This window comes from Chelmon rostratus, chromosome 9 (assembly GCF_017976325.1).
Source record: "Chelmon rostratus isolate fCheRos1 chromosome 9, fCheRos1.pri, whole genome shotgun sequence".
Lineage (NCBI taxonomy): Eukaryota > Metazoa > Chordata > Actinopteri > Chaetodontiformes > Chaetodontidae > Chelmon > Chelmon rostratus.
In genome coordinates this window covers 24,896,395-24,920,058 of record NC_055666.1, presented here as the reverse complement: position 1 = coordinate 24,920,058, position 23,664 = coordinate 24,896,395, and the positions used below count along the sequence as shown (strand labels likewise).

Sequence of the window (23,664 nt, the reverse complement as noted above, 5' to 3'; positions counted from 1 at the left end):
CCATCACCATGTAATCATTACAGAGTGAATCAGTTAATTATTTATACCATTATGCAAATGTATGTATGAGATTTCTAGCATGCATTATTTATAACATATATGTTCATTTACATATATTAATAAGTCACACGGATGCCATTTTGCAAACACATCTGAATTTATTTCAAAGGCAGAATACTGCAGCACAGGACAAGACACTGACAACAAACCTGTTTCTGTACAACCAACCAATTCATATCCCACTGCATCAAACACATTCAGCTAAATCAGCTAAACAGCAAATTTATGAAATTATTAACAGAGTTTACTAAAAGCTAAAATCATGAAAGCTAATATATGAACCTATGACCAGACTAAGACATTGAAGATACACATTAGAACCTTGTTAACAGTGTGAATCACTGAGATCTTATTTTTCACAGATCCAGATCTGTTCAGCAAAGCAGCCGTCATCGTTCCATTCTCCCACTCCTGACGGTTCGCGCACCAGTTCTCCACAGTCCTGGTTCCCATTGAAGCTGTTGGGCTGGTTGGGTTGCCAGAACCTGGTGAGCACGATAACAGGCAGAAACAATTGACTCCTCTCTCAGAAGCTTTTTCCAGCACCTATACTTTTTGCCTCTCAGCTGCCCTCGGCCTGCTGGTTCTGACTCAAACTCATTTGCATAGAAGTAGTACTACGCAGGGTCTTCACGCATCACCACCCCCGCGTGTTTTGAAACACATTCACACGAGATAACAAATATCAGTGAAATCAACATCTCTGCAGATGCAGTTGTGTAAGGTCTCCGTTTGACGGGTCATCACCTCCGGATTCAGCGGACCAGGTCGTCGAGCTTCGCTGTACTCTGTGCTGAAAATGTTTTAAAGCCTTACTCCACATTTTCTACGACTGCGCTGTTTCGAGAGGGCCGAGGCAGTCTGAGAGCTGGACTCGCTCACATTCATCGTCAAGTCTCTAACTAGGCCGACTAGCTTCGACTTTGCGAGCAGCAGCTCGTCAGCCTGGCTTCCCTCTTTCAGCACTTCTTCCCACTAATGTGACCTTTATTTCATGTCGTTCTGAGTCAAACTGGGGTCAAGCTAGTGTTAGCTGTCTCTTGTCAGAGTCTTTATGTCGCTTAGGGCTGGGTTTCTGTGAATATTTCAATACAATATAGTTGAATGTTTTATTTTTATATTTTGAACTTGTATTTCTATTGATGGCATTAGTAGAATCAGTGTTTGTGTCATGAGACTGACAATGGAAATCAGAGGCATCTTCTCTTTGTCTGACATTAATGATTCTTGTATTGTGCTTTCCTTCTCGTCCCTGACAACTAAATGTAATAAACTAAACTAAACTGTCCAGTCCTGTGACCTCGAAAAAAAAAAAATCGCAAAAATGTCTTTTAATTATTGTTGCTTCTCTTAGAGGTTTGACCTTCAGTGTGCAGAACGATGACGATGTGAAAAACTTATCTTGTAGGTGCAACTTCACTGCCTTGATTTCTTGATTTGTGCCGTCACCATGTAATCATTACAGAGTGAATCAGTAAATTATTTATACCGTATGCGAATGTAAGTATGAGATTTTTAACATGTATTATTTAAATATATATGTTCATTTTCATATATTAATAAATCACACAGAACACATTCAGCTAAATCAGTTAAACAGCATATTTATAACATACTTTTTTGAAACCTTCAACCCTCCACATTTTTTATGACTGCACTTTTTTAAGAAGCATCCAAAACAAAACAGACTCTGGCAGAAATTTGGCTCAGTTCAGGGATAAAAACAGTGAAAGAAACTGAATATTGCAGAGCTGCAGGAATTTATGAAGGAACCAGTCCAATGGCAGTGTCGTCTAATGTCATGACCCAGTGAGATATCTGACTTCATGCGGTCAAAACTTACGTTGTGGTGACTGGAGAACCATCGACCCACATCCAGGTCCCCTCCTGAAGACTGTCGGTCAGACCGATCCAGGCATTTTGACCTGATTTCAGTAACTTGTTGACAAATGTCTGTTAATGTAACACAGAGAGAAGAGAAGAATGATTAAAACATGCAAAATTCTTTAAAGTCAAACTGTTGATAGATGAAGCTAGCTATAACAGCAGCTTTATAGATTATATATAGAGCTATATACAGTATATAAATAAAGCAACATGCTGGAAATCAAGGTCTACAGGTAGTGAGTGATGACCTGTGAGAGGGTCCCACCCCATCGCAGGGGGCAGCGTGGGTTAAAGGCAAGGAAGCCCCTCTCAGACAAGTAACAGAAGCATTAGGACAATATGTTAGCATATTACAATTCCTGCTGTTTGCCTGCACAAGTGAAGAAAATGTTGCATCGTGCTGTTCACAGTCAAAATGTATCACTAAACAGCAAAAGTCTGTCCAGGACTTGGTCAGAATTATCTGCGGGCCAAACAAGATCAAAAAACCGACTGCACGCGACACAAATTGCATTTTCTAACCAAAAGCAATCAATCAGGCACCCCTCTCAGCTGTCAGAGTCCACGAGAAACTGATCAGAGAAGGATTGATCACAGAGTCTGACTAATGTTAGCAATTTTAATTAGAAACCACACAGGAACAGTGTTAGCTGTCATTAAATCAGCTGGTTCCTCCTCTCCAGTTTCTACTGTATGCAAAACTATCCACCACCTCATTAAAATCCAGCGCTCTGACCACACCACTAGACTTCTCTACTGTAATATCAAACATTCTTCGCTTATTACTTTTGAAGTTTTTACGCTTTATGGCGTGAAGCAAGTCGACAAGTTGCTGTCTTCATACGCTCACAGTCCGTTGGTGTTTCACCCCCGTGCATGTTTCAGCCGTGGCATCATTCCTACAGTAGCCCCCGTTCTTCCTCTGTCACTCACCTGTTCATCCCTGGTGTCTATGACGACCAGGTCCGCTCCCTTGGAGACGCAGTCTCGTCTGCTCAGCGTCCAGTTCCTCTTCGCAGTGGAAACGAAGTAACAGCTGACGTCAAACTTACTCCAGCCTGACTGACAGAACAGGCCTGCAAAGTGAAAACAGGCCACAGAAAGGCTAAGAAGACCAACAACAGCGACTATAACTGTGCACTAAATGAAGGAAACTTTCAGGAGAAACATCTTACTTCTTCTGACTTTGTCGATCTTCTTCTGTAACTGATCTCTACCTGTAGCCAGACTGCTGTAATTGGACTGTAACTGCTCTTTTTCACTCTGTAGTGCGTTATAACTACTCTGCAACCGCTCTTTGTCTTTCCACAGTGAATTGTAGCTGATCTGAAGTTGATTTCTGCTAATATTCAGCGTATTGTAGCTGCTTTGCAGCTGGTTCCTGTCCCTGTTTAGTGAGGAGTAACTCCCCTGTAGCTGATGAAGAGTAGTCTGTAGCTCATCATTTCCTCTTTGCAGGTTACTGTAATTGGTCTGTAGCTGCTCTTTACTGGATGTCAGATGATTGTAATTGGTCTGCAGACCCTCAAAATCCCTCTGCATGTCATTATAGCTCGTCTGTAACTGATGGCTCTCTTGCTTGAAAGTGTTGCAGCTTACTTGTAACTGGTCCCTCTCGTTTTTCAGATTGTTGAAATTGACCTTGAACTCATCTCTTTCAGCAGCTAAAGACTTGTAACTTTGCTGCAGCTGCTCTTTTTCTGTGGTCAGGTTAGTCAGTCTGGCCTCTTGCTGTTTTCGGTCTGCAGTTAAAGCATCATAGCTGCTCTGCAGTCGATCTCGTTGAGAGTTGTAACTGGCCTGTGTTGGCTCAGGTGACGCGTGATGGCCGATTATTTCATCTGTCAAATGCAAAAAAAAAAGTTCAATATTATCTTAGATTATATGAATTTTAAAAGTTCACCTTATTTCTCACCTTTGTAATTTAAAGAATTATCAGCTGATCCTGGTTTTTCAAACATTTAAAGACCAGGTTGCAGTTGCTAAATTATATAAATTCTTAATATTTTTTGTGATAGCAAACAAATCGCTCACAGTAGATAATCTGTCCAATGTTTCCAGCCAACAGGACGGCGCACAGTAATCCAAGACACACAGTCCCACATCTAGACGGCTGCTTTCGTCTCTTCAAATCCACTAAATCAAAGGAAGAAAACGCTTAAATGTAATTCCTAAGAGACCCTTTTCCTCTTCTTCAGAAACCCAGATATGAAAGTTTTATGACGTACTCATCCAGAGCAGCACAAACGACCCTTTAAACTTGATTAGCAGCTTTGTCTCCAAAGCCACATGGATTACCTTTTTTTAGCTGTTCTGTCCGTATGTCTGCAGGTTGATACTGTACCTTGGTTAATGAGGCGTTCCATTGTGAGGTTCCCATTCATATGTACGTCATCATCGATTTCCATTGCATCCATTCTGATGATGCTCTCACTGTTTCTCCTGTTCAGAGGAGACATTTATAGATGCTTGTAAAGCCACAAATACATCATTAAGCTCTAAACATAAAAAGTTAGTTCTTAAGACTTCTACATTTACTTTTTACACTCTTTTTAAATCAATATTTATAACTATTCTCCAATGACTTATTTGTGCTTACTTGTTTCATTGTGTTAGTACAGAGTCTCGTAAATGTGAATTTACATTAAAATCCTGTTTAATTAATACAAACACTGCTGGGAACATAAAGAAGCCTTTAAATAATTTGCAAGCATTAAGACAAAATCTATAATCTCATTTGTGGTTTGCTGTTGGAGTGTGTGCAACATTAGGCTTTCTTGGGTAATCCGAGTATTTAAGTTTTAATTAGATCGTTTAATTTTACAGGGAGGCTAATTTATACAAACACTTTACATAAAACTGCAGTTAAAGTGATTAAGAGTTGGTTGAATTTGCAGAATGTTTACTTGTAGTATAATAGAAGTCTCTAAACGTGCACTTACCTCGGATCAGAGAGGGTAAAGTCAGTATCAGTACGACTGCTTTCACATTAAGATGCTGCCAGCAAAAATGAATGTTTATGTGAGTGCAGCTTTATTTATTGTGCAGAAAACAGGATGCTTCTTTTGCACATGTCATCAAAAGTTTGACTTAAACTTCACCCTGATTGGTCTGAGAAGATCTTTACAAATGTTCAGTTCAGATTTCAGGTAATTTTCGGCCAAAACTGGGAAACTGGAATCCACCAGCAAAGCAGAGTATTCGCGGAGAGGTGGTTCCCTCTCAGGCTCCAGACCTTCATCCTGTGTGCTTTCTGTTCCCTTTTCCCACAGATCAACTTCCCACTCAGGTCAACTAAGCGACAGAGTCACATGGCCAAGGTACAAGGTAAGTCATACTATAAATATCAGAAATGCAAACTCAGTAGTTACAGGACGCACAAACACAACCTCGAGCATATTCACTATTCAGGACATGAATGTCCTTATTTAATAAAATCAATATTTCTTTGGATAAAATCATCTGTGTTTGGATTTGAATGACTGAGTGGAACATAAGGACCATCAGTCCCCCAGATATTTAGGCTCAGAGCCAAGTATCAACCGTCCAGACTGCCTTTTGATTCGCTGCAGATTTTCATCCTCCCATTAAATTCTGGTACTAAGATGCCCACAATGACAATATTGCAGAAACATGCAGGTATGTTTACCATATTCATATCTTAGATTAGCATCAACATACAGCAGCTGATGGAAATGTCATTAGTCTTGTGGGTATTTGATCATTTTTGACCCAACCTGAATAAAACATTTTCTTTCAGAATGAAGCAGCCAACATTTCTTTTCAAACCTGATGATCTATCTGAAAAATTCAGACATAACAACACTGCTGAGGACACTTTAATCCTGTAAGGCCCAATGTTGCAAAATTACCACATCAGTTTTAGCTATGCTAACAAAAAAAATGTTTTTTTTTAAGACCATTGGCTCAATGGGTCCTATTGTTTAACCCTGAAATGCCATGGGATGGTAAATGTGTTTAAAAGTCCGGCCATCAGGCCATGAACTCACACAACCTGCAGATTTTGGGGTTATTTGGACCTTACAGGGTTAATTCAGGTCTACATATACCACGAAAGCAGCTCTGTGCATTGTCTGGAAGACTGATTTACAGTCTTGCTGCAAGCTGAAGAGTAACAGAGGCACAGAAATGATGTCAGTGTACAGAATAACATGCATGTAAATATATAAATAATATGAAATTAAGATTCATTTATGCTCCACTTGATTGTGCAAAGATTAACTCACGTTTCCAAACAGGGGCTTTCTTTGTAAGAGCGTTATCTGTAACTGATGCCATTCACATGCCCTGCTGCTGCTGACTGGTGTAAAATGGATTATAGCTAATGTACCCTTGCAGACAAATGATTTAGCCTGGCAGCGGTGCAAGATTCAAAGCTGTGCCAGACTGGAGGTAATGGGCGTTCCCAGCAGTCTCTTTAAACGGGTCAGCTCACATTTATCTGTTGGACAGAAGACACAGGTTTCCATTGATCGTTGTTGTCCAATTTCTGATTGAAATGATTGCTAAATAACGCAGTATAATGATGCTGTAATCTTTTTTTTTTCTTTTTTCTGGGTTTTTTAAGTTAAAGCTGTTGACCGATCCACAGTCATGCCCCTCCTTAGTTGCTGTTGGTCACCGACAACTTTGGTGGCATTTGGAGTCGTTTTGAAGAAATTAGCCCCAGAGGAGCGGCGCGTATATCCGTATAATGCGAGTTATCGGGGCATCCGTGCGTAGCCTCTATAAACGCATAATCTGCGGCGAAACTCGTTCATATTCCAATATTTTCAATCATCCATTTTGTGAAAAATGACAGTCGCGAACTACAGCTAAACTAGCCGACCGCCGCAGTTAGCCTTGTTGTGGCTGGCTGCTCGCAGCGCGCGGCGCTCGAAAATTACGTCATCCACGTCAGAACGTGGTAGTTGTCTAGAGACGCTGGATGTTGATAACATGCCACCACGGGCTCAGAGGGGAATAGCACCAGCATATCTTAACAAAATATTGGAATATGAACGAGTTTCGCTGCAGATTATGCGTTTATAGAGGCTACGCACGGGTGCCCCGATAACTCGCATTATACGGATATACGCGCCGCTCCTCTGGGGCTAATTTCTTCAAAATGACTCCAAATGCCACCAAAGTTGTCGGGGTGTCGAAATGGTCGTAATTAATGCTACAAATAAAGTCCAGGTTGTAAAAAACGAAAGTTATCCTTTAAGTACAGAGAGCTTCAATAGAGAAATATTCACAAGTCACAGCTAGCATTTACAATTAATGGTTTATTGTAAGAAGATCTTATATTTATTTATTTTAGTTTTTGATTGAGACAATGAAAACTGGTGCAGTCTGTGTTGCTTACAGCCCAGTTTCAGCCCACATCTGTGGGTTTGATCCATCCAGACGTCACAGTGTTATTTTGATGCTTCCACTGGAGGGTGACACAGTCAGACTTTTTCAAATCTGACACCTGAGGCCGTTTCATACATGATGATTCTGGGTTAACAGGGGGGGCTTTTAATGTTATAACTCTGCTGCCATTTCTGCTGGTAGATGTGAAAGATCCAGCGATTTATAAGCAGTGTTAATCTGCACTGTGTAACCAGTTTATTGGCTTCAACTGTGCATTTTAATGCAAATCTGATAAAATAAGCCTGCAAAAAAGTTGGCACTGCAGTTGATTCCACTTTATGACTGTTCTGGGCTCATATTGTTGTATTTGACTTTTTATCTGAACATTTTTTGTAATATTCTAGCCTCCTCGTCATGTATGTAACATGTAATTTTAACAGGACGAGGACTCTACACCTGTGGAAAACAGGTGTTTCTGGAGTGTTTCACAACTTTTGTTGCTCCTGTCCCAGTTTGTTTGAAACTTGTTGCTGCATCCTATTCAGAATGAGCAATGAAGCTGATGAAGTCAAACATTAAATATAGTGGTTTTTGTACTGTTTCCAATTGAGTATATGTCAAAAAGGTCTACAAGTTATCATTTTATTGTATCTGAGTTTTACACAGCATCCCGGCTTTGTTGGAATCAGGGTTGTAGATCTCAGTCACCTGCTCTCTGGATCTGTCAGATCCTCACATTTCTCTGACAGCATGAAGAAGCTGAGCCTGTAACTGAGCTCAGCCGCTCAGAAAGCAGATAAAAATTCAGCTGACAGAAAACATGAGTCTATTTTTAGTGGCTGGACTGACTTTCCTAATCACCTCCAGGACTCCTGAATGAATAATGAATGGTATCTTGTCAGTAGCGTGATATCACAAAACCCAACCGGGCTGAGCATTCAAAACACGCCAGCGTTGGAAAACGTCTCCAAATCAGATCACACCGAGAGCTCATTATGTTTGTTTCTTTAAATGCAGCAGTTTGTGACCCCAGTGGCCATTATCATGCAGCTGTACACACCTCCCATCTCAGCTAAAGGGAGGCTGTGAGTGAGGAGGGTGAAGTTGCTGAGTGTCTGATGGAGATAAGGGGAAATGACTGTGGCTGAGAGACGCCATCCTTCAGCCTGTCACACCCTGCACTGCCCACATTAATTAGCCTCCATAACTCATGAGCTGATCTGAAACGGCCACTTATCGACATCTCGGGATCCTGTTATCTCTGCACAATAACAACGCAGTGATGTGTGTTAGCCTGCCTCTTTGATATGATCGGCGGAAAAAATCAGATTGGGAAAATCTCAAGAAACGACTTTGTGTTAATCATTTTCATTTGATTCTTAAGCAAGTTGGTCTTCATTGTATTGTGATGAAATAGTGCATTTAAATAATATCTCATACATGCTGCAGATCTCATTTCCTGAATTTCTAATGTGAATTCACTCTTTGATCGTTGTTCTGTTTCTTTAAGATAACAGAATTATGCAACCAAATAATTCATTATCATTATTTCATTATTATAATTCTACTTGGATGTAAAATGCACTCTACCTGAAGTTTAAATAAGTAGCAGTCATGTGATGCAAGTACTTTCCATTAATCTAGTGCGTTACATAAGTTAATTTATGTACGAGTCAACACTGAACAGCAGCCTCCTGAGTGATAGTCCTGTATTTTATTACCCAAACCTCCTCTGTAAATTGACTTTGTCACCACTACATCACCTGACTTCCTCCTTTGCCCCATAATTACTCACAGTCATAATCACTACAGCCATTAGAGGTTGTCGCTGAATAACAAACACACATACGGGTCGTGGTAATCGGCTTGTACAGACGACCTATATGTTGTTTTTAGGGAGGACGGGAGGATTTTTATGTTTTATGAGAAATCAATTAAGCGTAGATGAAAAGCACCAGCAGTTGTTTCAGTGATACTTGTGGTCAAACCAACATTACTACAAACATTACTACAAACACAAATACTTTGTGGCCCAATTGCAAACCTTGCTGTTAAATTATAATGAGATATGATTATAATTATATGAGAAAACATATCTTGAGTCCTTTAATTATGAAACAGGAATTGTGATGCGACTGCCCTCAAGGTTCACTTTGTTGATCTTAATAATAAACACGGAGAAACTTTTTCTCGTGTTTTGAAATTAGTGACTGGAAGCACTTTACAGTACGCATGAATTCATTCATGAAAACCTGTTTATTTGTACATTGATTACTCGTTAATCAGCTGATTTCTAATGCATGTCGATGCAAAAACAACAACAACAACAAAAAAAAACAACGTTAATCAATGCAAGAGTAGAGCCATTATCATGATTACTCAGTAACCGTATCCATGTCTTCACTGTTGCGGTTCATTGTTGATGAAGAACAACAGCTGCTCTTTCTGGTTGGATGGAGCTGTTCCTGGAAGTCTCCAGATTAAAAGCTTCCTCACCAGAGTTCAGATGAGATGCCTTCTGAGGAGAATTACAAGCATAAGTCACCATTAAAGGAAAACACTGAAGCCCATGTTTTAAATATCAAACACTGATAGCGCTCTGAAGAGTTTGTAGATTGCTGCATGCAGGCAAGGCAACTCAAGATTTATCTCTATCCAAATGTAGTGTGAATTTAAACCCAAGTGTCAGAAAATGTAAATTTATGCACATTTTCATCCACTACCGTTATGCAACTATTGGGACTCGTTTTTTTGACATAAGCAGTGGGTGGCGCTAGCTCTCCATTCAGGTGCTGTAAAAAGAAAAAGAAAAAGGTACCACTATGAGATGATCATCATCATAACAGCGCAGACCAAACCTCAAAGAAATGTATAAAACCAGATGAAAATAAGGTACTTCTGTTTGTTTCATGTTGTAATGTGAGGAAGGTTACAGCCTCGTCATCGCTCCACACAGATCTGATGCTTCGTCTCTTCGGCGCTGCAGAAGATTCAGTTGATGTTTAAGTCACACGCTTCATGCATCATCACCATTGACTCACTGAGTCTGTTTCTGTTGTATTTTGTCACATTTTGCTGCATCGATAACCTTTCTACCCCAGATCGATTGATATGATCAGTAAGGGATCAGTTGAAAGAGTATCATGACTTTTAATGAGGTTAACAGAGAAAGACTTTGCTGATTATAGACTTCAGTGATGTGTTTTATTGCTGTTTCAATGAGCTCAAACCCATGACGAGTTCTAGAAGCTGGTGGTGGTGGAGCAGAGCCAGCAGATGGAGGAAGGATCCTCTCAGCTGAAACATCTGGATCATCCTGAGGGATGAGGAGGTGGTGTTGAGGTGGGCTGTGCCATCGTAGGTCTGAAAGACAGAATGACAGAAACAGCAGGAATGACTGAAAGGGGCTTTGACAGCAGGGGGAAATGGAAGCGACAGAGTCGATGGAAGCGGAAAAAGCAGCAAAATAGCAGGAATTCCCAACAGAAAGAGAAGTGTGAGGGAAAAGATCTTCCTCACTGAACTTCCACCAAAGCTTCATCAGGTGGAGCTGCCAGTTTGACTACAGCTGCTGTCCTCCCAGGAGGGGCAAGCTACAGACTTTACAGAGCCACCTTCAAAGCCTACAGGAGGTGACTGATTGATATCGTCAGCAGATCATTTTTCATTGCTTTAACACATCTGAATAACTGACAGAATAATTGGAAAATGGGATAAATTAAGCTTTAGAGGAGATAAGGCATAAATCTAACTTTTGTGTCTTGCTTGTCTAGATTTATTTTTGAGTGTGGGATGAGCTCATTGCTGCCCCCTGTGGCCAATGGGAGAAATATAGTGCAAAATTAATGAAATAAATTACAATTCAATCATGCACAATTCTCTGTTGCTGCAAAAGATCTCTGCTTGAATCATAAAAACAACATTTTAAGACAATTTAATGTTACATGTGTGAATTTTGGATTGCTTCGTCTCATGCCAGTCCATGTGCCACTTATTGTGACGTTTTTACTGAACCACAAGTTGGTGTTTAAGCTCTGACTTGCAGATGATGTTACACAGATCACATTTCATAATATGCCCAAGGCTTTTTTATATATATCACATTAGCTCACGACTTAAGAGGCAAAGAGCTCCAATGCTGCCCTCCCCCATAAGGAACTGCCTCTGTTTTAGTTACAACCTTGAGATGAGAGCGTATGGGTCCCCGAGGAGGTAGTGGAGGAGGGGTCGTTATCATTTTTGGCAGTCCTCCCATGTAAACCCAAAGGCCCTCCTCCATATTCATCGGGGGTGATTATGTGCTGACCTCCGTCTGCCGTTAATCCTGAGCTGATGTATGCCCACCAGGCAGGCGTCATGGAGGAGGGCGAGAAATCCTGACACTGCGGCCAATTAGGTGTCTCCGAGGTTAGAGCGAGAGAGGAAGCGAGAGAGTCCAGGGGTGAGTAAAAGATCGCATTCAGATCTACAGCCAGGCCTGAGTTTTCATTTCTGCTTCTGCATAGAGACGACTGATTTTATTCTCGTGTATACGAGACACCACGATTTAATAATATGCAAAATATATAAAAGAACAAGCCAAATGAATGAAGCACACACATTTTAAAAAGATATTTTAAAAGCAAGCAAGCAAATGGTTTGTGAAACAGATGCTACAAATAGATTTACAGGGAAAAGAGTAAAACAAAAACACCATAAGACCATAATATGATTAAACAGAATAAAAATAAAGCAGATAATTATAAGAGCCAAAATCTGAGGATGCAGCTGAAAGCTTTGAAAAAAGCTGAACCTTGAGGGGCTTATTTCTGTAAAAGAAGTGTACAAATAAAGAGTCACAAAATGTAAAATGAATACGTGATGCATATAACAGAACTCTAACTGAACATCATACCTGCTTCACATGCGAAGGAAAAACATCAGATATGAGACGTGTTTAGATGGAGCGTGAACGTGGCTACGCAGAGGGACAGATGAAGAACATGAGCTCCTACCGAGAAACAGAGGAAAATGAAGGGAGAGTGGAGGGCTGGACAGATGTGTTAGTGGTCAGATCACAGCTGGATCGATTCTCTCCGGTTTGGACTGGCCACATTTATAAGAACACTAACACCCCGTGGGCTCCAAAGATCCAATCTGGGAGCTGGACAGCCAAAGGAAATCCATGCTGGAGAGTTACACGAGCAGGGAGGGATCACTCTGTATCAAATTAACTGCACCATAATTCAAGAGCATTTCTGCTGCTTTATTAAAGCCTCAGTGCTGCTTTTTCATGACAAGATCAATTATGGCTATGTTTTCGCTTCGAGGGTGTAATTAGTGGTGTAACCATGGAAAGTACGATTTAAGAGCATTATCTGTGCAGTGTAAATGTTCATCAGAGTGTCACTCAAAATGCAAATACAGGTCGGTTTACCACCAGCGATAGAAAAAACATCTCCCCCGGGACAGTGGTTGACGTCGCCGAGTCCTGGAGTGACCACAAGAGGGGGAAAAAAAAAGGTGTGTACTCTGAGGTTACAGTTTATGTCGGGCCATGAGGCATGATTACACCCAAAACAGAGCCTCTGTTTGATTAACTTCAACTCACAAGATGCACATCAGTCCCTTATTTGGTCAATTTCAGAAATTGTGTGAAAAAGTTGTAAATGAAACATGCATTTGTCTTTTACGCAGCTGTCAGGACCTGTAAGTAAGAATTTTATTTCCTTTAACGACCGCGCAAAACACGTTTCTCATTCAGTTTCTTGCTACATGCGAGACCCAGACCAAACCGTATCTGTAACAGCATGTTTTAGGGGATATTTTATAGTTTTTAACGGCCTGCAGCACTGACCTTTGGGAGGGTGTGTGTGCTGGTCGGTGCTGTGGGGGCAGGGGGTGTTCACATTGGGCCATGCCCCCTTTAAAAAATGAACAAATCACTCACTGACTATACTTCTATGCTATTCTAACTTTATTCCACAAATGCTTTCAGCTGTCCTGCTTCCATCAAGCCACGCCCAACAAAATAAATGAATAAATAAACATGAGACCTGTGATTTCCCACCAACAACATCTGATCTTCATTCTGCTGCTTTCATTTCCTTTTGAAGAGCTTGGATGATAGTATGTTATTTTCTGTGTGTGTTTTTTATTTATTTATTTGTTTAGATATTGTGTAGTTTAATCATTTAAAATTGACCTCCCCTTTAAAACCTCACCCGCCCACCTCCAGGGATTCAGCAGCCTATGAATGATAATCACTTGTAATTAACTCTCAGCTGAGTTAAAATCAGCCTCTTTCCTCTTTTCCTCTCTCCGTTCCAGCCTTTGACAGCGACACCAGGATTAAATTGCCAGTTTGAAGACACTCAACAACTCAATTAAAACTGCCGGACTCCATTAGCAAAACGCAGGACAGGATTCAGTGTGCTGGTTTGCAAGCAGGCAGATCCCGTCTGGGTTAACGTGCTGTGGAAGATACGCATTCTCCACTTCACGTCAGGTGCTTAAGTACCTGTCGAGTTCAATCAGTGAGTGAGGAGTGAATTACAGGAGCAGAACAGGTCTATCCTCTGGAGCACTGAGCTCCTAGTTTGCTAAAAGTAACAGCTGGCTTTCAAGGGCCTTGGATGATTGCATACAACTTGAACTGACATACATATTAAATTATTAAATATCAGGTCATGTATTTATTTTATTTTGTCAAAAATGTGCTTCTCTGTTATTAAATGTTTGCCCTGTGAGGTTTTGCCTGTCGCTCTGTCCACTTATTAATCCCTGTGAGGCAGGAAGTGCAATCCCTCACCTGCAAACCCTTCAGCTCGTTAGCGCTCGTTAGTGGTGAGTGTGTGTAGAGCTGAATTTCTCAGGTTTTCTCTCAGTCATTTTAGGCATTAGACTTACATTTGGCAGCATCAGTTTATATATCATGTATAGAGTTGACTGTTTTTTTAAAATTTAGAAGTTGAAATCCTTAACGCAGCAGTTTGGTACAGCCCAACGCAGGTGAGACAATAGAGCATGTGAACTAGAGTCAGATGAAAAGATTGATATCACTCTCATGTCTGCACGTTAAGTGTGCTGGAGCTTTGCTTAGCATAAAGACAGGAAACCGCTAGCTTGACTCTTTCAAATACCAAAAATCCATCTACTAGTTGTTGTAAAGCTCACTATATAACACCTTGTATCTTCTTTAATGTAAACATTTTTTTTTTAGTTTTATGGCTAGTTATTTGCTGTAACCATGTCTTAATGAACAACACTCAGGGTTGTACTTTTTAATTTTCTGTTTGTGCACACACTGAAAATCAAGCTGTAACATGTTAATCAATGAGCTTCAGAGCGAGAGCAAGGCTAGCTGTTTCCTCCTGCCTCCAGTCTTTATGCTAAGCTAAGCTAAAGGGGCTCCTGGCTCTAGATGTATGCTTAATGCAAGGACATGAGAGTTGGTATCAGTCTTCTCACAGAAAAGAATATTTCCAAAAATGGTGAAATATCCCTTTTAAAAATTTGTCACTGGTTTTAGAAAACTTGCTGTTTACCGTGTTCCGTATTAGACTCACACAGTTTGACCGCAGTTTATGATGAATACACATGCACATGCACACATAAATACACATTGTTCTTCCAGTGATCGCAGCGATGCTGAAATCAACCTGCATGTTTGGTATGAATCCTTTTCTCCTTTTAGTTTAATATTTGAAATAAAAATAAAGTAGGATGAGCAGCTTCACACAGCCTGGACCCGACTGTGCACATATCTTAGCTAATGTATTTGACGAGCTCTGTTCTAAAAGATCAACATGTTGTTTTAATGGTGTTGACATGTCATAGCAGGACACCCACAGCTATAATTAATAACATTAATAACAGCTACATGTAGTCAGTTATGTGTTCATGCCGGCTCGCTGTGACACTTAAATTAACGCTGCTAGTTCCTCCAGGATGACAAGTGAGAATATGTGCAGTGAAAAGGGCTCGTTATGTTTGGCTCCATGCTTTGTTTAAGGCTCTTTATCTGTTTGGACAGAGTGCTGGAACCAGTCCTGTAAACACAAACCCTCTTAACGCTGCGCTCGGGCAAACACTTGTGAATGTAAAAATCCTGTTTTAATCATTAAAGGCTGTATTATTCTGATATCTGTATTTATTTTTACATCCAGAATGTGATGCTGCTGGCTGTATGCCGCGTGCGACCTGGCCTCCCTCTTCACTGCAGGTGTTGGTGGTAATTGAGTGAACTCTCACCTTTATCTGCCTGCTGTGTTCTTCTATGTGTTATCAAGGTGTCGGAGCTTGATGTGTGGTGGTGCACTGCTCCCTCCCCTTGGCCCTGAAATAAATCTACAAGGTTTTCATGAGTAGAAACACACTGAATTATCAGTGTTGTAGGTTCACCTGCTCAATCTAATCCAATGAAATATAATACCTCTGCAGTAAATCCTGTGATAAGCCTGCAATCAGTTTTTGTTGACAGTCTTAGAGGTGTTGATTCAGCCTTATGGTAATTTTTCAGGCCTTATTTGATTAGTGGGGATGATTTATTGGAGTGTTTTATATCAAGAGGTGTTTCTAATACTTTACCGCACTCAAGTATGCAAATAGGGGTGGATTGAATACGAAAAACATCTTGACATGAATCTTTTTTTTTTTTCTGGCACAGTGTCACCGAACCTGAACATAAGCTGCTGTGAATATTAGAGGTTAATGGACGTGGTCGTGATGTTTCAGAGAGAATAAGCAAAGCTATGGGTCCAACTGTGGAGCAGAACAAAGCACGAGCCGTGACTTTGTACTGTTTAACCGATTACTTGTCCCTGCGTCATTATAACATGGTGTCTCTTTATGTAATTCTCGTAACCCGGGGCAGACGTTCTGACTTCCTCCAGTGAACCATGTGTGCTCACAAAACGCACTTTAATATACGAGTAAGAGAGGCGCCTGCATCACAAAACACATCCAGATCATTCTTTCTGCTTGTTTTAAGCTTCACACTGCATGGGTGGAGTTGACCGCAAAGCAAAATACAAAGAGTGCCAGAAATTTGAGACAATAACAGGAAAAGTATTTGAATGTCACTTTCTCTGTAAATGAAAACTTATTTGACACTATCTGACTCATGCAGCCATTCACACCCGTCTGTCCAGTTATTTGCATGCAACTGACTGAGGTCAGCTCAGGTCAGGTCAGTTCAGGTGACAAATGTTTCCACCTGCTAACATGCAGAAGAGTTTTAATGTCTCCTCGGTGTCCGCGAGTTTCACTGGCTGAGAGAAAAAACATGGCTGAAAGGTTTTATTGGCCGAGCGAGTTAGAGCGTGAACTGCATCTTAGCGGATTCCTCCAATGCATCACAATTCGCATGATGAAAAGGCAAAATTTAAAGCAATCATTTCAAAGAAGTAGTGGTGACAGCTAGATAGATTTCTGGCAGGAATACTCAGTTGTGATTGGCTGGAGTGTGTACATCATGTCTTGATAAGTACACAGATACACACTGTACAGCTCTGACACAATCACCTTTACGCATTAACACTCTTAGCTATTATTATCAATAATAATACTAATAATGATCCAGCAACTCCACAACAACTCAGCAATTTTCACCTGCTGATGAAGAATGTAAAATGTGCTTGAAAGCTCTGGATGAAGCTACTGAGTGCACCGAGTACAATATCCACCCCACACCAAGCAGACTGTTGCTGCACAGCCACAGATTATCTCCAGTGATATTGCTGCTGAATGTGAAGTGCTTAAACTTTTTAAGTTATTCCTGCAAGATCCCAACATGGCAGCAGCAGTTTGGTTATATATAGAGGAGGCGAAGCAATTACAGCTACACGGTGGATGCATGGATATACAGATAGATGCATGAATGCACTGCAACAATCAGTAATGTGATTTTTTTTGCCAGTTGAAATTTACCTGTCGAAGCCTTTTTTTATCCACACCTTCCACCTGGACCCTTCTGACATCACTAAACAAGTAAATTTCCAAGAGCGAACCCTGTTTTACCTGCAGATGGGGGACATTGAATCCTGGCTGAATTAAACCTGGGCAGGCGGGAGGAGGAGCAAAGACTTTCACTTGGACCATCTGGATGGTGGCTTAGACTCTTTAGTGCTTTCAGTCAATAAGCAGTGTGAGAAAAAAAAATCTTTATTGATTGGAACAAAAGCCAAACATGTGAACAACAGATGCTGCAGTCATTCTCTAAAAAGACCCTCAGTCTCCACATGTCAGAAGGAGGAAAAACACTTGAAATATTAATAATAGTCAGGTGTGAATGTATTATTTCTGTGTGCGCTAGTGAATATACAAAGCCTACATTGTTTTATCCTTCTGGGCTTTTTGCATCTTGTTGTTTTTTGTAAGGGTGAGAAGCTTATCAAGCAAGCTGTTGTGAAATCCTTGCTGTTCGTGACGCACAGCTTCTTTGCTGTTTCTTATTTTATCACTCAATGTTGACTACAACTTTCCTGCTCTCTGCTTCAGAAGTGGCTCCAGAGGTGAATTCTCTTGAGGTTTGCAGATGTGGAAAGAGTTGTGTCTCCTTACAGAAAGAATCTGATCCGCTGGAGTCAAAACAAACGTACGACATGGCCAAAGCCCAAGGTCGAACGAGAGAGGGAAGAGATGTTAGTCATCACAACAGACTACTGTTTCCCCACGTGGAGAATCTGCTCTCGACGTGTCACATCAGTGCTTCTACTTGGTGCATGAAAAGATGGCGCTGCACGAGTGGCTGCAAGTCGCAGCAGCTCCCGTTATCTCCTGTTATCTGTTTAAAGGGTAACTGCACCCTTGAATTCAGATAGAGCCCTCTCTTCCAGAATATTTCAAAAATGCAACACAGCAGTGGGGGGGCAATAACCACTGGAGGTGAGGTGTTTTCTATGTAGTGTGTGTTGCAGAGGGTCAGGGGACATGGAGGAGACTGAGTGACCCCTGCTCAGTGTAGCATGGACGGCAATGTTGAGCTGGTGGTCAAACATAACCAGCCATAGAAGAGGGAAGGGGTGGCGGCTGCTTATAATCTTAGATGCAACAGTAATAATTTTAACCCCATAACAGTCCATTAAATATGACCCTAAAACGCCTGTTGAAGTCATACCCAAAGTAAATTAGCTGTTCTTGAACCAGTTGAAGCACATGCATGGTTGAAATTGTGTGTAAAATTACTATAATGACTTAAATCCTTGATTTGAGGTGTCTGGAGCTGCAAATAACCCACTAAAGTGGCTGATCAGCGTGTTCATTGGCTATTCGGAGGGTCTGTATACGTTTCCGCAAGTTGTAACGGTGACAACGCAGAAGACGAACACATCGGCTGCCGATTTTAAAGAAGAAAACCTCTTTCTGTGGATTATCATCATGTTTGGGACTAAATATTTTTACTGCAGTGGATTGTCTGGATGTCACCAAACAGTTTTTGTCGGTGTGTGATCCATCTGTGCATCACTGAGAGACGTAATCAGCGAGTTGCATAATGTTCAAGTTCATGTTCATGTTCAATGTTCAGTCAGTTCACAGGAATCTTAGCTTTCTAACTGCATGTAATATGAGTACAAACGTATACGTAGCGTTTGTGTCAATGGACAGGTTTTTGGGACGGTGTGTGTGTGTGTGTGTGGATTGTGAGTATAATCATCTCAATTAACGTTACTGTTTGTTAGCCCTAAATATATTGTTAAGCTCTGAATAAAATGCTTTACTGGCATAATAAAGCAACGAAAAAGGACAATGAATAAGCTGAATAAGTAACCTTGTAGTACCATAAATTATAATTTATTTGATCAACTAGTAAAAGAAAGAAGCTTTTTCCATTTTTTTAACCAACTGATTGTATATAGCTGTGAGGTTTATTTGTTTTTGTACTTCATTTTCATTACTTAACTAAAAACACTATTTGATGTATTAAGTTAGACAACCTTTAACTTTCAGGGCTCCGTGTGTTTATTTAAAAAAATATTTCTGAGATGATGTGATTCCACTTCATTTCATGCAGTAATCTGGCAATTCTGAATTATTTCTGTACAAACGAGAAAAAAAGAGCAAACCGTTTCATCCCTGGCACCGCATCAGTTCAGTCAGGGAAACAATTAGGCCTACAGATGGATGTCAGGGGTTTGTCCTGAAGAGATACTGCTGGCCTCCACTGCGGATTCAAATTCATTTCGACACAGATTTTCCAACAGAGCTGTACTTAGTATAAAGACAGAGCTTTGTTCACTGCGCTGTGTGGGAGTTCATTTCCACCACATCTGCTCATATTTCACTTAAAGCTGCAGAAAATTATTCCAAGGTGGTAAATCTTGAAATAATTGTGTTGCTGCTTGCTGAGAAATTAAATATGAATCTGGGTTTGCAGCAAAAAATACTTGTTGATGACCACAGCAAATGTTTTACAGGAGAAAAAAATAAGCATAAGTTGCATTTTCTAATTTTGCTTTCACATGCGTCCATCCACTCGGCTTCAGGGCTTCAAACTGGGTTTCATATATTCTCTTTAGGCCTTCTGAGTCCAAGGAGGCCTCAAAAATAGAAACAGCATAGCCTGAAATTATCTATCTAAGGCACTGAAATATGGATCACAGAGATGGGTGAGACCAATTGAAATCTGCATAAATAAACATGAAAGAGTAATGAGTCACACACACCACGCTCATTTGCCTACCAAGGTTTGGTCTTAAAGTAGCTGAGTTTCACTGCGTAACAACCCGCTTTAGCAGAAATGCCTTCATAAAGTGACTGATTTGACAGAAACAGCAGCTTGTTTTGAATAAATAGAAGAACTGGGAAGACGTAGCATGAGCCTGACATGGTCAAACCTTATGAACATATAAATCTGAAAGGCAAGATGTCTGACTGCACTTTCAGTGATACATTATGAAAAGTTTCTATACTTGGCTGAGGTAGGAAAGTTTTTCATTTCATGTGATGTAACAAAGGCTGCAGGTTTACCACATACGCCCTGACATCGCGGCACCTTCTGCGTCTGCTGCTGACTCACTGCTCATGTTGGGCTGTTGTTCACTGCTACTCCACCAAAAAAAACAGGAAATACAAACAGGTTGAGCTGAGGGGCATAACTGTCACAGCCTCCAACATGCTCACCTTTAATGTATGATTATGTATTCTTTCTGAAGTCACCCGTGTACAAGTGCAGTATAGGCACACCAGGTGAGCCAAGCCACGAAAAGTACAAAAACTGCATCTGGCATCTCTTGGCTGTGATCTGCACCACGTCGCCAAAATAGTGCCCACAAAGTCAGAATTATGAGGAAATAAGCCTTAATTTGGATTTACTAAGTCACGATTATGACCTTTGACTAACTACTGCGTAAACTTATCCTTAACTTGCACTGTGTTTAAACAGGAGTCAGATTCCTTACATGTTTATTGAGCCAGTAAAGCCAGCTCTGATTCTGATTCTGATGTTGTCATTTTGATTTCGTGAGTTGAACTATTGATTTACCATGAGTAGTTTTATTTCCATTATGCCTAATTGAACCTCTTTTTTCAGGAATGGGCTTCCTTAACTGATTAACTCATTAACACAATGTAAAAAGAAGCAGAAATGACCTTACTGCTGCTCAGTCGCGGTTCTAATGTAATCTTGTTCTAACGTCCCAACCGTTGCTCTTTAGCCATGCATGGTCTCATATTCTAACAATAAAGCTCCAGCCCGAGCAGCGCTGCACAGTGAATGAGAAAGCAGCTGCTGGTGTGCCGTATCAGCCTGATCTGCATCAGTTAACCCCAATCTGCAGCCCAGTCTCCTTCTAATGGAGGCTGTCAGCTGGCAGATCTGGCTTTTTCTCAGCACCTCCTCTACCTTTCCACACGTTCATTCTCCTCACACTCCAGTGTTCACGGCCGCTGCTGCAAAAGCATCGCGTCTCCACAAAGTCAACTTTTCAGGATTTTACAAAAACAGGTTTATCTTATGATTAATGAATCTGTAGTTTTAAAACTATACAAGAGGCTATAAAGCTGTGAGCGTCTTAATGAGGTGTTAGTCGGCTGTGAGCCTCCAGTTAAGATGTTTCCTCATTTGGTGTTTTGATGATGATGTTGAAAAGCTGTCAAACATTTCACTCTCACAAAGTGTTAAACTGGGTTGAGACCTAATTGTCGTAGCATATTATTCTTATATTAAATCATCTGCATTTGTTCTTTTTCCCCACTTTTTTAGGGTTTTCCTTTAATTTTAGCATTTTATCATATGTTTTTCACATATTTGCACCAAACAGCTAAAGTAAACCGTACAGGCTATCTGTAGCTTGTTAGCACCTTGTGTCTGCTGTGTGTACACTCAGTTTATTATGTGCATCGAGCTAAAACTAATGTGGTCTAATACAAAGTCTAATGCAACCATCCAACCTTCATGAGAGTTATAGTGTTCAGTTTTTGATGAAATTCTGTTAAAGAGGTGTTAATTCAACTGATAATATGATGTTTGTGTAGCTTGTGCTGCTGTTGAACTGTGTTCCATCATACTGGAAGACCTTTATATCATCAAGCCTGCACTCATTGATGTAAACGAGGAGGACAAATACACAGCAAAAAGTCCAGTGTTGAATTAACTCCCACAGAGTTGATTTCAACACTTTTTCAGGGTTTATATAGCTCTGTATAACACTGTGTGAGAGTTCCTCCTTCAACTTTGACCTTTTCACACTCTGGTTAGTGTTAGCTTTACTTGCTTCAGTGTCAGGCTATCTACACTTAAAAGTGTTAAAATTATTGTAAGAACTAATGCCATTAACAAAATTTCTTTCAAAAATGACATTTATTTTGTCCTCTTACTGAACATTAAAACATTGTGAATGAAGGTAATATGTACAATCTCTCATCGGAAACATCGTACGAGCTTTGAATGTCAAAAGGTTTATAAAACCTCAGCTCATATCATTTTCCTGAATAGTGCAAGATTGAAATGCTATTAAGAATTTAAAAAAATTTAATTCACTTCTAACATCCCTTATTTACACATGTAGCCAAGAAGGACATGAAAAAATATTTCAATAACCCTAATAATATAATTACCTTCTGAAAGACGAGTCTCTCAGCTGCATCACTTGCGCTGATTTTTGGAGACTTCTGCCCGCCTGGTGGTGGCGGGAGGAGATGTATCACCAACAACAGGGACGCCATTTCTTGGTCATAGGCTGAATATAAAAATGTCACAAATTAACTGAAAAGTCTTCCAATTTGATTCTTTAAGTTGAAAATAAAACAGAGAGGAATCATAAGACTTGTAAGTCTTCCATCAATTGCTTATATTTATTCCAAAAGTAGATCGAGTTTCAGAGATGCACAAGAATAAACAAAGACAGCTGAGACTGTCAAAGGTACTCGTTTTTTTAATCTTTATTATATATAAGGATTAATAAAACAACTGTCACTGCAAACTGCTGTGACAGCAAGCAAAAACAAATGTCAAATGCCTGGAGGATGTGCCGTCATCAAACAGGAGACTGAAGTCTTGCTCCACCTTTAAGAAAGGAAATATTAAACAACTGCTACTAAAAATTGAAACTATTCAAAACATAATTCCTAACTTCCCGGTCCTTTTGTATCCAGGAATCTTGGCTCTGATAGCTTGTGAATATTTCTCTGGCAAACTGGTTAACTCTTGTCTTGGCGATTTTCATGGCACAGGTTTGTCATGTCAAAGTTTCACCATCCTTGGACTGAAAACAACCTTTGGAAAAACCCACTCGATAATCTGTGCAGAGCGAGACAAGATGGGTTTCTTCCTGGAAAGTTCACATTTCTAAAGTTTTAACTGGACATGTGTCATCTCTCACTCTGCGATATCACAAAGTTGAGTGAATGGAAACTTTTTAAGACATTTTTGGGAGGATAACCACCTCAACCAGCAGTTGCTTTTCCTTTACTTCACACACACAAACAAAACACAACACTGACTGAGTCACTCCATGCTCGATAGAATCACCGTTTCTGTCGCGGTGCAGAAACAACTCGACAGCTCGAAGACGCAGCGAAGACTCGTCCTGCAGTCTGCTGCAGCCGGAAAGTACGTGCCAAGATAAATCTGTTCCCTCTTCATGGCGGGACTCGATGTGAATCTGGCGCACAGTCCTGGCCTAGAAAATCCACACAGCGAGATGTATCATTTCACATTTTTCAGCGACAGAATCAAAAACATTACTCCTGGCCTGTAAGTGTGTGTGTGTGTTCAAAACATCCTTCTGAAAAATGCTGTGTCTCTTCCCGTTGCCCTACTTCTGTCAAATGGCCTTAAAAAGGGAAGGGGCAGAACACACATATTGCTTGTTTTCTCTATCCGGTGTTTAAAAAGTATGTCAGAATATAAACAGCCATCCGGGATCCATATTGTCCATC

General features: G+C 40.5%; 1 protein-coding gene across 1 annotated transcript; it reads right to left on the bottom strand.

Moving 5' to 3' along the window:
- Positions 1 to 202: 202 nt before the first annotated feature.
- Positions 203 to 4,381, bottom strand: LOC121611919 (asialoglycoprotein receptor 1-like). The gene is made up of 6 exons (XM_041944646.1): positions 4,292 to 4,381; positions 3,982 to 4,083; positions 3,123 to 3,788; positions 2,881 to 3,023; positions 1,904 to 2,013; positions 203 to 545 (listed from the first exon to the last, which is right to left on the bottom strand). Exons 1-6 carry the CDS (start codon positions 4,362 to 4,364, stop codon positions 410 to 412), a joined length of 1,230 nt encoding a protein of 409 aa, XP_041800580.1. The 5' UTR covers positions 4,365 to 4,381; the 3' UTR covers positions 203 to 409.
- Positions 4,382 to 23,664: the final 19,283 nt, after the last annotated feature.